We start from the raw sequence: 17339 nt of genomic DNA, 5'->3' as shown, positions 1-17339 counted from the left end.
ACATGAAACAGTACGGAAAGTTTTGAATTCTAATTAACATATTTTAGACGTACAGAATAACCGGACAGTAAACATCCACATTTCTCAGAAAAACAGCAGTGTGCTTGAAGTGTGATAAGGAGGCCGGTATACAGAGGTGTTCAGCTGACGTAGAAACACAACTACTTTGAAGATATTAAATACTTTGAACAACGCACTAACAATTTGAAAGTCTAACGGTCGTCGACGAATTTGGATAAAAATCTAGAGACGTGAGAAAAACATCTGGGGGTTTATGGAATATATATATATATATGCAAATACTTATATATACTGCTCTGTGTTTATACTTTTAACGCAGCTTCGCTTTTGGGATCGAGACACTGTAATTTCTCACGAAGATGTCTGTTTACTGAGAGAGAGAGAGAGAGAGAGAGAGAGAGAGAGAGAGAGAGAGAGAGAGAGAGAGAGAGAGAGAGAGAGAGAGAGAGAGAGAGAGAGAGAGAGATATAACGCCTAACAAGTCCATCCCGTGCAAAGTACATGTATATTCAGAGAGACTTTCGTGATGGACTGATACATCGTTGCTCGTTCAAAAGTTTTCGGAGTTTAGAAAAGTGCCACTTAGTTTTATTGAAACAGCTATTTCAAAAGCAACGGAAAATACGGATAGCCTGTGTCCTGCCTGATTTACGTCATTTTCAGGACCAACAAAAGCAGTTTTACCCAATGTCAAATATAAGCCAATTCGTGGTAAAATACCGTGTAATCAACCTTTGCACGATGATCCCTGATTTGAATGCTTGGTCATGAAAGCGAATATTTAACAGTTTCTTTCAGCCAAGTTCAAGTCAAGATTAACTCTCCTATTGGAGGTGCGATTTGCCTTAGAGGTAAGTTTTGAAGGGCACTGCTAATATTTGGCAGGGGAGATTAAAAGTGCAGCTGATAAAATAGAATAATAGATGTACGTGAGAGTGAACGACTTTGACGGGATTTTAGCTTACTTGTAATCTCCTTGGAATGTCAGGTACAATCAGACTTAGTATTCACGAGCGAGGACGACCAGAAATTTGCAGACTAACGTCATCGGTTTTGTCTTCAACCGAATGCTGCAGCAGATTGCAGAAAACTGGAGATTACCTAAGCGGGGAGGTTTTGATGTGCTAGTATTAAGGTAAGATATTGTACTCCGTGACCTTTTATTGGAAGAATGTGTAATTCTACTGGCAGTAGTAACGGATACCGTTAATCAAGGTGAAGTCACAATCTGCTGATGTTGTGATTTATCCTTAGGATATAGCCATTTTCTGTGTTCACCCGGTATGGAAAATTAAATTGTCGTAAACCCCAAGCACAGTAGAAAGTAAATTTTTGCCTCCAGTTTCCAAATGAGTGCACGTATTCCGTGGATTAGTGGCATAGTGTAATTGTTAGAGTCACTGCAGAGATAAGCACCCTTAAGATTGGCGTTTTTGGTTCTAGCCTATGTATGTGATACGTATGAGAGCGCCCTTGGAAATCACTGATAGAAACAAGATGGTACACGAATTTCGTATTATCTTCTTTTTATTACGGTAATACACCAGTGACATCCATCTACGTAAATAAATACCGAGTCTTTGGGATATAGGCACCTAAAAGGAAATAGGTTGTCCGTTGAAATACCACTATACGAGTATTGAAATGGCCCACATGGTAATACTACATAATCCCGACGATGCATTAAAAGTTAAAGTAGAGTTTAAGTCGGAAACCACAGAAAACACTGTCACATCGGCCATGGAAGAACTAGGATGAATTCTGAATATGTAGTCGATCTATAGTAGCAAGGCAGTGATATATATCAGAGTTTACATGTACCGCAGCAGTTTACCTCCGGGTCGTTAAATTTGTGTCTGATTAGAAAAAAAGAGAGTAGATTCATGATCCCGTGTTGAGAAAGTTTTCGTGACATGCCCCTCACCGAGGATCGCAAAGTCAAAGAAAGACTAGAGAGATAAGGTTAGAGTACAAGTTTATTAAAGTCAGCAATAGGTTCTACGGTTACAAGAACAGTTGGTTTTTTTATGTGATTTAACGACAGAAGTGGTAAATTCATGAGTGTGTGTTAAAAAGTAACTTTTGGGACTGTAACATCAAAGAGAGATGTTAGGGTACAAGTTTATTCATGAGTCTGAAAAATTCTGTTTGCTCAAGACTTTGACAGAATTATAGGTCCCTGATGCAATTCAGAAAGAAGCTATAAAACGTACTCATCCTCCTCTTCTAATTGTGACAGCTCGGCACGTAGCCGTCGACCCCGCGCCATGAATAACCCATCGTCCTACTTGAGAATTTGAAGGTCGCCATTACTAGATTTTCTACCGCTGTGATGATTACGTTTTCAGACAATGGGTCTTCCTGTTTTCTGTCTGCTTTGAAGGGCACTTCCTTTGTACACCTGTCTCAGACGATTTACTTTGACAAGTAGGTTGTCAGTATTATGAAGGTAAATAACACCCAAGAATGTGGCATACGGACTTTGAGTTGAAGTTGCGTCTGGTCACGTGGCAGTCCGTCTGCCGTCTGGTAAATGTGGATGGCACGAGAAAGCCGGCATTCGCAATACTCCTTAGTCTGGACAATGTCGGTGATGTCATGAGAAATAGCGTATGCTATTGTCACTGCAAGCAAGCCAGCCTGCAAACAAGAAAGCAGACAAACAAATAAACAAATAAACAATAAATATATAAATAAATAGGGTAATAATTGGGTCCCAGTGGTTTAACGCCTTGTTTATTTTTTTACTGAAGATTTGACATGATTAGTATGAAGTTGTAAAGGTCGATTTACATACAGTTCTTCTTGTTTGTGATTTACGTTTAAGCTAATGTTGTACCTTTTAGAAAAGAAGAGAGAGAGAGAGAGAGAGAGAGAGAGAGAGAGAGAGAGAGAGAGAGAGAGAGAGAGAGAGAAGTATGGAAAGAGTATTTATAAGTTACCGAAGCAACAAAAACAAGTAAGACCAAACCATTAAGCTCGAGTTCACTTCAGTGTTAAACTCCAATGCTTGGCTAGGACAGCGAGCAAAGTAAAGTTGTAGGTATCCTTGACCGACTTAACCTAACCATGGACCGGGACCATGGATTTCTTTCACTGCATCCATGACCTTATAGAGTTTAATATTTCACTTTGGCAACATCGGCGACATCGCATGTTTTCACGTTGACGTAGTTTGTGTAGACAATTAAGTATTATGCGGCAATAGTATAGATTGGATTGGGTGTATTCACCAAAATGACCATCACAAAACATAACTACGCATGATGTTGTCCGTATGTACCACGTTACTCTTTTCTCCTGTATATTTATGAATTTTGTCAGAATGGTACGGGTCGAGTATTAACTGTCGACTTCAGCATTTTGCTTAACAGATAAAGAGATAAACTTTAAATTATCGATGGAGGATGGAAGAGGTCTCGCTGCTACTGTCTGTGATTGAAGACTTTTTATTTTGTTTTTTTTTGGTACCGGAACGTTGATAGCAGGCCTTAGACTATGCGTATGTTGGTAAATGTTGGAAATTGAATCATCTTGGTCATAGTACAAACTCTGTTCAGTCGACCGCAACGTTCAATGAGATCCATCGGAGCGGAGGGGCGGTTGATTGCTAGGGGCTGTACTTGGGCCCTTCAGGAAGTCATACTTTTAGTTTGAAGATGCGGGCATATTACATTAAGTACACAAAGGTGCTAGGGCGTGTCATAATGATAATGTAGGCTCTCTATTTAGGTTGCTGATACAGGTGCTAAAATTATGAAAGAGTAAATATTGATATGATGGATGGAGGGAGGGGGAATATCCGGTCTGACAGAATAGCAGCAGTAAATTACTTTGTTTCAAAGGGCTATTGTGTCATGAGGGCACAAAGTACACCTGGTTGCACATCGCTTGCTACCTCAATGGATGCAGGCACACCTTTGCTATGCGGTTTCACAAAAACGAGCACTTCGATGCACGTCGCATAATCACAGAGGTGGAATACAGTATAAGGCATGTATGATTTCATATTACCCATAGACATTAGAACACTTCACTGAGCGCAGTCATGTTCACAACTTCTATCTATATTTTGAAGGGTCAGGTCACTCATGGAGCTAAAAGCTCCATGGTTCAGTGAAAAGTAAAATGCGTCGTCGCATTGAGAATATTGTAGGCTGAAGATAAGTCTTGAACTCGTCGCCTCACTTAAAGAGTTACTTCAATCCTTGGAGGTAGTGCCGAGGCCCCCATGTGTCAATCATAGATATGTCGACAATAGTAATTAACCGAATTGCAAGTCACTGGAGACTGAGAAACTAGTCATGCGTCTCTAAACGGACGGACCCTGGAGATACGGAGTTTGAATCAACCATTGAACTTGTACCGTTTGGACAAACAACATCAACACTAACACCAATTAATGAAGATAAACGTCACCATGACAACAGGTTGTACTCTCTCTTGGCATTGGTCGGCTATGGGCGCGCACACCCTTATATGGGGAGGTGAAACGCGATATCAGTAGTCTTTACCCTGCTTGTGCCAGTTTCAGGTAGTAGTATATAGAAGACTTGTGACAGAGCAGTTATCAAGCATTCCCTCTGGTGCCAATCAGGGCATAGGTGGGTATTGTTGGTTCGTGAGTTCCACCAGTGGCCAGTTTTCCGCGGGAAATCCGAAACGCTGTTACTTTGACCCCACATAGCGCCTGCCACGTCCTATCACGTAGCCAGCTGAAAAGAAGCCTGCACAACCGGTTTCAGCGGTTATCCCGAAGGAAGACAGACTTGAGCAGAGCGTACCGGAGTAGCTAAGACTAGCCGGAATCTCTCAGTGTCTACCGTTTGACCTGTGCCTACCCCGTGCAATTATTTGCCCTCCTCAGGTAACGGCAACAACAGGAGCACGATGAACTATACCACAGCAGTCTGGCTATGTTTGCAAGTCGCGTTGTTAGTCATCGGATCACAGACACCGGCGACGGCGAGAGGACATGGTGCCCGGGGCAGAGAAAAGGGGCTAAAGTCGCCACGAATCCATCGCAAGAATCACCAGAACAACGCGTACCGAAGCCAACACCATAACAGAGCACAGTTAGCGGACGATTCAACCGAGATGGTGAACGTCATTGATCCGTGCCCGGCTGAAGGTAAACATCTACCGTTTAGCAGACAATCGAATATCTCGGCTTTTTTAACAGTAATCTTTTAAAACTCGAGGTCGTGTTTATAGAAACTGCCAACTACATGTGTATTGTACCCCGATAAATGTACAACCTTGAAGGGGTGCCTTTTGAAAGCCTTTTATGTCATCTTATTTTGACACCTGTCCTTAATGTTGTCGATTTAGTGTACTTTATTCAGAGTATAACAGGGATTTGTCTTTCAGTACAACGTATTCCAGATGTCGAAATGTTTACAAAAACGTTGACGACACTCTTGTTAGATTTGGCACGATTCAGCAAGCATACCGGGAGCCGGTGAAGCTCGTCGAAGAATACTGGGGAGGGGGGGGGGGGGGACGTTTCACCGCGTCACGATGGTCTGTAGGGACCGAAATATGATGCCGGTTTCAACGGGTGCTTGAAGCTGAGGTCAGTGCGGTCTGGGCAGCTGACTTCATTGCATACGCAGACGTTTATCGTCTACCAAAACACTATTGCAAAGCTTTAGTCAAAGTGACTCTGGAGGTGAACAGAATGCCTTCAAAGGCAGACGTTGCCATCACGCTTCCCTACCGACTGTCTCTCACCTTGCACACCTTGACAAGGTTTCTGCAACCTTTTCATATTGTCGTTTATATGTTAGAGTTAGGACAGGCTCTGTTTTTGCTTTAATGCAAAAACACTGGCTTCAACGTGTTGACACATTTACAAGTTTGTCAACACTGCATTATGTGTGGTGTGCATTTTTCTCAATGACATGACTGTGTAATCAAGAGCATGATCCATTTTAAAAAGTTAATTGACTCATGTAGATGCTACATACAGAAACATGGAGGCAGGGTCGCTGTGATAGAAGCATGGACGTAAATGGTCCATGGCAGAAGCAAGGCTACTAATAAAGGATACAGACTATATCTAGTATATGCAATGGTCTATCTGGCCAAGGAGGTAGAAGAAGGGTGAGCTCTCCCTTCCTTCATCCATGGTCTGGCTGATCTATCAACCCGCAACGTAAACCATGCAACGTGGCGTTTTTTCCACATTCTTTCTATTTACATACTTTTTTCTTTCATTGCTATTAAACATTTCCTGTTGACATCCGACCGGGCGTCTGTCTGGGACAAACACTGTTTTTCTTGCTTCCATTGTTCAGTCGACTCATGGTCAGCCCCGCTTGGCAGTCTTTGTGCGTGATCACGTGAGAGTGTTGTCAATTTCGGAGACCTTTAACTGAGACACGTATTGTGGTATTCGACCTTGCTCATCCCTAAGTCGTCACGAACAACGCGTCATCTGCTACATATATATTATTTTGTTTTCTTCCTTAGTTTTCCTACGTAAGTACGTACTGGTCCATCATCGTGCATGGTGGCTGTACGCGCCCGTTAGTTGCCAAGGAAGTTACAAACTTTTGTCCGTATTGTTTCTGCATGATAGGCTTACATCATTACCGGACTGTCTCCTCAAAGCCATGATATTTAGACATCGACCCAAAGATGTATGTTGCCATGGAAACACACCATTTGGAGATGTGTTCACAGATCCCCATCATTTTGTAATATTTCATGAAAATAGTTCGCTTCGAGAGTCCCTCCCCCATTCTACATTGGGGGATTGGGGACAGTGACCAGAGCACGTATGAAAATGTGGATATTTTTTCAGTAAGGTGAATGCAACACATGATGTTGTGAACGTATGCGGGTTAGGAATAAGTTCCTGAACAATGCCACAGAGTAACATCATAGACAGTCTATGTTACTCTGTGACAATGCTTATTGCACTGTGTGTACTCTTCGCTTCTACTCTCCATGCTCAGCTGTAGAGAGTATTCACACTACTGTCCATGCTCTCACAAAACCCATTGTGAATTATAGGGTTTTCATTGACTGTAAACATTTGGCGAATACTCACAAGAATGTTCCGCTTTCCGGTCTTCACAAAATAGGCCGGTGTTGATTTGACTGAGCGTATTGTCGTCTGCAGGTGTAGGGCCTTGCTCCGCGCGGTTCAAGTAAACTTTAGACGATGAACGCCTTAATGGGGGTAACTGTAAAGATCTCAGGAATATGAGTCTGTGATGAAGCGTCGGTTGTAAATGCGTTGCCATAGGTACGTTGACCTTTAACCTGTATGGATAACGAAGAATGGTCTTCAAACCAGTGTACATCAGTAACCGTATCACGTTCTTATTGTTTGAAAAGTAACCAACGAAGTTGCAGCAAATCTGAGATATTCTGAGAGAACATCTGCACCGAGGCTTTGCTACCGAGACAAACATACGTAGCAACGGTCACATCTCCATCCCTGAAAAATTGTCATCTATGAATGATTTTCAAGATGATAAAGATACAAAAGCTTAAATATCGCATCCCTACAAGGTATAATCTGGCTAAGCCGTAAAAACTTTGAAATATTTTTCTGAGCCAAGGTTTCTGAAGAATAAAGTAAGACCCCAGCAAAATGTACACATAATTTATCCGAAACCAAAAAAGTCACCAAGGTGTCCAATAAGTTACGTTTTACGGGAGTTTAAGATTAATGCCATTCCGTGATTTTGATGACGTCATGGTGTCACATTGATCAGAAAACAACGTTTCCGTGTTTTCCATTCGCGATTATTCTTTGAGAAGAGACGCGAAGAACCTCACGAAGTTGAACAATCTCTTAATGTGCCACCTTCCTTGACGTGGTACACCTATTGTTAAAAATGTGTACACATGCATGTACCGTAAGCCTTTGTTTCCTATGGAATTTTTCATTCCGTTGAAACTATTTGCTTTTTCTTTAATCTCATATCAAAGAAATATTCCTCTTCGACCGCATGAAAAAATTCTGCCATGCCGGGGATATCCGTGATCATCCGATGTCTGTACAATGAAAAATGGCCTTTTGTTAGTTTCATTGTTCAATGCTTCATTTCACAATCCGTGGACTGAGGAACATTTAAATTTTCATATATCCATCCAACATAGCAGCCCTTCGGTTTTTATTCCGGACCATATGTATTTATTGTATTCAGACTTTGGTAGTGAACTGATAAACTAGAACGTTGGCTGGTGTTGCCATAGTTTTACGAATGCGGTCCTATTGTGATTTGAAAGTTATTGGAGTGACTGTTTTTGAAGTTGGTGGTCGCACCATGGTCTCACATAACACCCGAACTACCTCACTCAGATCTCTGCGTTTTGCTTTGGATCATTGCTGAGATTTGACAGTTACTTTCCAGCTGATTTAATGCATTTTTTTGCAACTTCAAATTCAGCGCAATATCGATCAGCATGGCATGTCGACCAAAATTAGATTAGACCACGTTATTGGCAACAAAATTTTTTCAGAGCACAAAACAAGACGATGGAATGTCATTTCACCCCTTGGAAAATTTAAAGCTATGTCCCCGTTGGCGGAAAGCCTGGAGCGATACCTGCCCCGAGAACTCCGAGTGGTCACTGAGACCTGGTTGGTCACGTTAAAGGAATGATCGTGTTTGGAATACGGAGGAATGCACGACTCAGGGACCACACACAGACCATAATTGTTCACCTTGACTCGTTTATGACTTCAGCACACAGCAGATCTCATACAACATATGCCGACGAGCTTTGTCATTTCGTAATATCAGATCGATATACCTTGCAACCGCCCAGCTTTTCCCAGATTTTACCATCACTATATTATTTATTTGATTGACAAGTGGCGCTGACAATAAACAAAGATCAGGTGTTTTTCCGATTTCTGCCACACACTGAGGCCATGACCTAAATTTGTCCGGATGGTCATCCACTTTTATTAGAGATCATAAAATGAACTTTATAAAATCAACGGCAACAAGGAACATGTGTTACTTGTAATGATGCCTACGAATATGACAGCTTTCTTAAGCCTTCTGTTACGGCTGCAGAGATTGTCATTTGAAGTAGTACATTACCATGATATTGAAGCCACTTACCGCTTCTCTCTAATTAGAATTCGCGATGCATCCAAAACGAATTTTATTTACGCACTAAAGCGACATATTAAGGAGGATATATATTTTCGCCAATGTGTAGTTAACACTAATCGATGAAATTAGCACCCCCCCCTAAAAACATCGAACAGTGCATACACGCACGTTGTCAAGCACGCGCGCAGAAACAACAAATGAGCAGCCGAAGAACAAAAAAGTATACATTGTCATCACTCTGGGTTTCTCTAACTTAATTCTTTGTCATAAATCTTGCCACTTTGACGTAAATGCATATATATATATATATATATATATATATATATATATATATATATATATATATATATATATATATATATATATATATATATATATATATATATATTCCGTGATCTAATGAATTTGCACAATAATATTTCTCTTGCAATAACTGTGTAGTATAGCCTTTACCTCGAGTAGGCAGGACTGATATTGAAATGCCTAACAAGGCGGACAATCATTTTTACGTCAGGTATACTTGAGTTGGCAGGAAAAGTTGGCCCCAAACCCAATGTGAAGGAGCACTTCCGGAAACTTTCGACTCTCGTTTTACTGTGTCATACTTTTATTCGACTGTCTCAATATGGCGGCAACATACAGATTTATTCTCAAGAATTTGATGCCGTTCTCTCGCGTGAATATTTAGTAACAATTATACAAGATGCAAGAGTTCGAAAACATTCGTCCCTTGGTTTCAATTTGTTCTCATTGCATTACGTCATCAGCGTGTAAGTCGATGAGAAGCGGCTGGCGGTGTGAAGTCGCTAAACTGCTGTGGTGTCAAGGACGAAGGAGGTAAAAGGGCGAGAGAGTTGCTTCGAAGCATTCATAGTGTTAGGGAGCGGGAACAATAACATTACAGTAAATTATGACGTGTTTTGACACTTTCCACGTAAATCTGCAAAACCCGCATGCGCATACCTCTTTCGTTCTTGCTTCAGTATCACGTGCATGGACAGTAATTGACGGAGATTTCTGTCACAGTTATCTGTCGTTTGCGGGTGTCTGTGGTGTTTGTATCTATTATAGTAACTGATCTGAGAGGGGATATACATGGAGAAATTGTAAAGTCTATATAAGTTTTTGATAAAAAAAATTGACTGTCATTCTCACCGCCGCTTTTCACGCCCAGGAGGCAAGTAAAACTATGAAAGCATTGTATCAATTCCCGTGTTGGTATAGACCAGTAAAGTATATAGTAGTTCTTAAGAATGTGTAAAATCAGAAAAATCGAACTCTGCTAAAAAGGGAAATAACTGGCATAGTTCAGACGGGAAGTTGGAGAATAGGCCGTTCTGTCTGTATCGTTAAAAGGTCGGACCCGGTCGAGGTCGAGAGGTTTGGGACCGACAATGGAATATATTTTTACCGATAATGCTCATTGATGCAAAACAAGTGGGTCTCTCACTTTCCGACAGTAAATTAGTGATTGGATCCTGACCTCTTGACCCCTTGAACGTTTAAAACTTGTCCAGTCGTCTGCCTGGAGTTCCATCAGCACTAATGAGTTCCAAATTAGTTTCTTTGAGTTTGCGGGTCGGTCTGGCCTCCACTTACTCAGCATGTAATGCTTTCATCGTAAATGTGCCCAAATGCCTACATTCAGCCAGACAGGGCATGATTTCCGCTCCGCGGACCTTCGCAAAAACCAATACCTCTTTGCGGGTAGCGTCAAGCAGTTGCCGTAAAGAGGCACGTGGTTTGCGACGTTGAAATGCCTATCGTTCACTCACACAGCTTTCTAAAGTTTGACTGTTCGAACTATGACGTTGCAGATGTAGCCCGGTGACGTATCGGGTGAATAGTGGTGATGATAGTTTCGTGATTTTTTAAAAATTCAAGTATACGATCTTGAGGTTTTATAAGTGAAAGTTGGTTACAATAATGCAGCTCGCATTGCCATTGGGCTATGAGAGACGCAGTAGTGCAAGCTCTATGTTTGTTTCTAATAGGATTGATAGTTTTGATGCTCTTTTACGAAAGCAAATTTATAGTCTGATGAAAAGCGTATCTTACAGTGAAAATACAATTGTAAGAATGATTAATGATGTACTGTTTTACAGTTCTGACTTGCGTAACCTGTGGAGAAAGTCTATGTTTCATGGTTAGTGAATGAATTGATACATGGATAGTAAATCCAACACCAGTTGTATTTTTGTATCACAGTATCTGTATTTCCTTTGTGTAATTTATATGGACGAATGTAGTCCGAAATAAACAAGTACAATACAATACAATAATCCAGAACAAGATGCAATTTTTCTGTGACATTAAACGATGGATAATCGTATTATAAATTTCGATGCCCATCGGAGTTTTAATCTTGTCTTCTTTGCTTTGCTTTGAGACCATCTTCTAGCGATCTAGAGTTCTATATCGCTACGGATCTTGGCTCTAGCTATTTTACCCCGGCCACGTCCTTTCAGAATATATCAATTTCATACCCGGGGCAGTGTCTGGTAATTCTAATTACACTTTATCAATAGTCTGCATGGAATTAAATATTGCTTTAAACTTGTATCATATTTCAGCACGAAATATTTCAATTTTACATAATTTCATTTCAGCTGGTGTCCCTTTCAATTTTGTGGATGGTATTCATGCAAATTTTTTTCACAGTTCAATGTCCGATATTCGTTCAGGAACTCAATATGTGTATAATTAACTCAGTTTCTCACAGATTATTTAAAAACGCCGGTCCTGTCTGATGGACGGTCTACAACCTTCCACCGTTTCCAAAACATCATTGGCGATTTTTTTTCCATTTACATAACAATGCTAAGGCCCAAATACTCCACGTGATAGTATTATATGCGCTGTTCACGATAAACACCCGTCGTTTGCTTCTTCTGTACCCATCCGAGTCTGCCAGAGACGTGATCTCAACGTCACGTGACATGAGCATTTTTTCTGTCGTTGGAGACTTATAAACGAACACTATATCTGCAGGTCGCCATGTTTAACACCTCGAGTCTGATTGCAAATACATTCTTTCATTACATTGTTTAGATATTTTCTCTGCCATTCTTCACAATTTATCGGCGCCCTTTTCACCCACGACCAACCTGAATGCAGTAATTTCCAAAAGAATCTTACATTGATATATCGGAAAATTTTCCAATCTATCTTATAATTCTTATTCCACTAATAATCGGATAAACTTCTGTGATGATTTTGACCCGATCGGTTTGTTAATTAATTTTTATTAAATTATATTTCGGATCATATTTGAGGATGTAATGCTATGAGCCAAGTAAACACAGGTCACGCTGCATTTCAACGACTATGAATCTTATATGGCAAATTGTATTGTCCCATTGTTTTCATTGAAAAGCAAGTACATTCCCTATCTACATGAAAAGTCTGGAGAAAACATTGCCTCTTTACAAGCGGTATCTTTTTTTTATGCCTCCTATGTTTTAAGGCAAGGCAACCAATGACTGAGTCTTAAAAGGATTCAATCGTCAGTTGCGCTTGCGCAGGTTTTCTGCTTCCGAACTATGATTTTGAGCGCACGCTGAAGCATTAGAATGAACATTTTGTAAGCGGAATATTTGGTAGTCATTAACTCGATAAAAAAACCTGATAATAACCTGTAGATAACCTGAAATATCAGTTTAGTATACTGATGAAAATGCTACTATATCATCGTTCTCGCATGATTTCGCATTTTCAGTGTATTTTCTGAGACTACTAAGTCAGGGACATTAGACGCTAAGTCCGCGAAATTGACTTCAATACTTCAAAATAACAGAGTGGATATGAGAGGAGGCATCTGCTTGTTCTTGTCGAGTTCCATTGTCTCTCTCCAAGGTTGTAAATTTGAACGAGTCCTTTTGCGAACTTCGTGGCTTTGTAGTAGTTGGCGATTATTGTGACTATTAGCATGATTGCGTAGTTTAGAAGAGGGCATCTTCCGAGTCGTCAAACTAGAAGAAATCACTAAAAGATGAAACATCCAATCGCTAGTACAGAGCATCGTCATTAGGCGTCACTGAACTACGTCCTGAGCTTGCGTGTTTTGTTCCTCGGAATGCTAAAGCTACAGATGCTTCTGATATCTATCTATACCACTTATGTCTGTTTCGAATTCAAAAACACTCTGGTGTTTTGAAGAGGTTTAAAAGATCCCCAAATAAACCGAATAAGATATGGGACAAGAGCTTTTCGACCTCTCTCGGAATGATACAGTCTTAGATTGTGTAGATAAACTGAAGGCAGATTACGGGTCTGTATTACAGCTCAGACGTTCTAGTCTGAGGTTTCAATATTGATTGTGCTTTCGGCAAGAGTAGAAAATTGACGAGAAAGCTAGCAGAAGAGGTGCGTGACTTTAATACATTGTAAAGATCCATTAGAATTTCTTGATAGTCGTGTGACACTGAATGCCTATTTTACATCCATGCTGCCACGTACCAGGGAAAGAAAAACAAACAGTGTTTCCGAAAAATGACTTTGTGGATGCATGATAATACTGATAATGTGATGCGGAAGTACTTAAGGCGAACCCTGTGGCGCAAGGTACACCGACCCCGCCCGCGGTAAGACCAAAATAGTAAATTGTGTGTGTTTTCTGTAACACGACTCCGAAAAATGGGGTATGTCACTATGACCCTAGGAGAAACGGATAAAAACGGCAAGGTGACGCGTTGTTTGAGAAAATGCGCGGAGAAATGTTTAGGGTCAGGAATACAGAATAGGGTTGGTTTGACCAAAGTTCCAATATTATTGGAAACTTTGATTATACTGCTCCCTCTATGAAGTTTCATTCACTGTTTTTCGCCGGTTTACCTTTTATTACCCTTACCTGTGGCGTTTGGAGGTGGTTCTGATTTAATACGCGAACCGAATGTTCGGGATTTAAAATACTCCTCGTCGACACAAAAGAAATATCTAAGCGATCCATGGGGATTCCAAGCATCCATCAATAGCTGATGTGGGTTCCAAAGAAAATGCCGAGTACGTCCCTCGAGAAGTGCACTTTAGCTATTTTAAGAAAAACTCTGCTTGCAGCTCAGTGATAAGTGTATATGCGTAGCCGTTGACAACAGAGAACCCTGGCCTGTGAGCAAGGTATCTTAGGAAGTTTCGGTGTAATTCGAGAAGCATGCACACGGGAAAAACTACACTGAAGTTCTTCATCCGTAAATTAAATTTGATATATGGATCTGTAGCTATGTATATGACTAACAGTGTATCGAATAGTACCAATTCGAACAGACAGGGATGAATATTGCTCACCATATTTTATCAAAGTCAACTTATTCTTACAAAAAAGAATAATCGGCAGACATGCCAAGTGAGGCTTGGTTTAATGACAGCTTGTGTTTGTGGTAGTCGTCGAGGCGATGGTGAGACAGTATAGACAAACAGCCGTACACAGTATCGGAGTTACCGTTGTGTATTACGTGTGCCGTTCTAACTTTCGATGACAGGCAGTGAGCATTGCAATGTCGGCTTGGTATTTCAAGTACCACGTGTATGGCTTCATCCCAAGGGCACCGGTAACGCCTCTTTGTCCTTAGCAGAACATAATTGTCAACAGCGTGAAGTTGTGTAACGAAGATTTCTTTCATATTTTCGATAGCATGGGGCGCTCAGATGCAGAGGTTGTCTTTTGTAAATAAGAAGGACATACGCAATCGATAGGAATTTGTCATGTCATCTTTCACAATGACTCTAGCGAACAAGTAAAATTTTTCATGTTTCGCAGCGTGCAACAAAAGCTCTTATGAATTCCTCAGTCATGTAATGTGTCCTATCAACGTAAATGCCTTAATTTAATATAATTAAATTTTACAGAAATTGAAACTTAAGTTTTAACCACTGCTTACATTTTCGGAAACATCTCTTGAGAATCTTTGAGTTTTCTAACTTGTTCCATGTAAAATTGCCAAAAAAAGTTGTTCAGCCGGAATGGAGTACTGTGCTACGACCTGTCATATGTAACACGGGTAGGAATTGTGCCTCAGCCACTGCAGAGGGGCTTTGATTTGGCTTTAGGAAGCCTTCAGACAAATACGTGTGTTACTATGGGACCTCTGTTGACTATACCCTTTGTAATTTCGTAAACAGACCCACTGTGTTGACATGACTCGTAAACCTTTCCTTTCCAAACCAAAAACAACTACAGCATTCCATTCCTTTTATCTAAGACAGTTTCAGTAATTCAGTTACAATGTAACGCGGGTGAATGACTTCAAGAACAAGCATGAGATAACTTTATAATTGTGTTTTGTGGTGTCACTAAAGCCAATTAGAGTGAAATCGTCTTGTTGTGGAAGATTGTCGGAATTGTAAATCGATGGAAGGTCTTTTTGAACAATCTCAACGGCAATGCAAAACCTCATCTATGACGTTTGATAACGATCGAAAACAACGCACTATAAAGGCGATTTGCTCATCCTTGCAAATTCCATAGCGGTTGGATCTGTGATGCGCCAATCATCTATCCAGGACAATTTGTAGAACCCGTTACATTTCATCGGTAACTTTCTTAAAAGTCAGGAAAAGCGACAAAGTCATCGACATTCGGAAAGGATAAGAGTAAGCTCGACATTTTGGCGAAACAGAGCATGATTTCCGCTCGGCGGACGCACGCAAATCCTCTTTACGGGTAGCGCCAAGCTGTTGCCGTAAAAAGGGTGCATCGTTTACGACGATAAGTCTCAATGGCTATCTTGTTTTGAAAGTTTCGTCCACTATCCGAAAGTGCGGTTGTTTTTATCGGAAGTAAAACCACAGGACTGCTGTTGATGTTTGTCTATCATGAGTACAAATTAAATATCTAGATCCCTTAGTACTTTCTTATGCAACAGATTCTCTCTTGAATAGGTAGAGAGATAAACAAAATTCCACCTGCCGCATTCCTATGATTTCGTCTCAGTTGTCCCATTGTCTACGTTAATTACATCCAAGGGGAAATACCTTCTCAATGTTACCATTTGTCACTTTTTTGTGCATCATTTATTGCTTATGTTTATTTAATCCATGAAAGTAGATTCCATTCTTGTGTGCTACATCCTATTTCAGCGTAAACTCGGCGCTGAAGTACACCTTCCCCAATCTGTTTGTACACTTTGTTCCCAAATATATTAAAGTTTCTTCAAAGATTGCCCGTTGGCAGAAGAAATCCTAAAATATCGACACTACATCAAATTGTTTATAAAAAGCAAACTATCAAACAAGAAAACACCCCTTTTTATCATTTCTGTTCAATTTGTTGAATTCTTACAGCAGCACACACAGACTGAGATAATACAGATAGCCTGCTGTGTGTATTCGTAAGTTTGAGAATCTGCAAACAGACAATAGTTGAAAGAGCTTTCCCAAGTGCATTCGACAACAAATTTGGTTTATTCATTCTTGAGGTAACGTGTTACGAATCCTATCGTCAAATTTAGGCTGAGACTGGCTGTAATTTCCTCTTTACGCAAAGAATCTTAAGAGGCGATCTTCAATTTCTGCTTCTCGCATCAGTGATTGTTGACATTGACTGTATGCGTGATAGAGTTTATTGTTCACCTTTTCATGTTGTGTACAGTTAGTCAACTTGCTCAGAAATGAAGCTGATAAAAACACCCACAGCTTGTACGTTTCTTCACAATTTCTGTTTTTAAATGTCAACTGCAGTTTCTTGTTCTACTCCCCCAAAGCATGTTGAGATACACAGTATTCAGCTTGTCAACTCAGCCTTTACATGATTGTGTAGACTGCATCGTTATTGCTGACAAGTGAATTCCGGTCTGGACTAGAATTCAATTGTAAACAATAACATTGCATTTTACACCGTATAGACGCTGTGTTGGCAAGCTAAGTAATAAGTGTTTTAACATGCTTTGGGGGTAGAACAGGAACTTGAAATTGACATTCGAAGCAAACAAAATGGTGAAAAAAATATTATATAGTTATTGGCCCTCTAACTAACAGCGCCGTTGTCGTGGTGTCAAAATGTCCGCAATAAACACTGATTGCTTCCTGTTCATTCTGTGGGAAAGAGAGTACGGAAGTCTAACATTTTATGAATTTCTTTTCAAAGACTCGATTGACTCTGCAACAGTGCCCCTTAGTTTGATAAACAAGCTACATTGCGACGATCGTCCGAGAACCGATTATGAAAAGCTGCTACATGGCACAGAGGTCATTGACATGAAGTGGGATGCATGCCGCAGTACTACAGAGAAGGCGTCT

General features: G+C 40.5%; 1 protein-coding gene across 2 annotated transcripts in view; it reads left to right on the top strand.

Annotated features, from left to right (window-relative positions):
- The first annotated feature begins 4300 nt into the window (after positions 1-4300).
- The window catches only part of LOC139119402 (bone morphogenetic protein 1 homolog), a 38275-nt gene continuing 25236 nt past the window's right edge, over positions 4301-17339 (top strand). The window contains exon 1 of one of the 2 annotated variants that reach the window (XM_070683197.1): positions 4301-5152. In XM_070683197.1, the coding sequence (XP_070539298.1) occupies positions 4912-5152 (241 nt within the window). In that variant the 5' untranslated portion in view covers positions 4301-4911. The remainder of the gene's footprint in view (positions 5153-17339) is intronic. The other variant, XM_070683198.1, reaches the window with a different exon arrangement.

Source organism: Ptychodera flava, chromosome 19, assembly GCF_041260155.1.
Source record: "Ptychodera flava strain L36383 chromosome 19, AS_Pfla_20210202, whole genome shotgun sequence".
Classification (NCBI taxonomy): domain Eukaryota; kingdom Metazoa; phylum Hemichordata; class Enteropneusta; family Ptychoderidae; genus Ptychodera; species Ptychodera flava.
The sequence above is the reverse complement of the archived record's forward strand: the minus strand, read 5'-3'. Positions and strand labels throughout refer to the sequence as shown.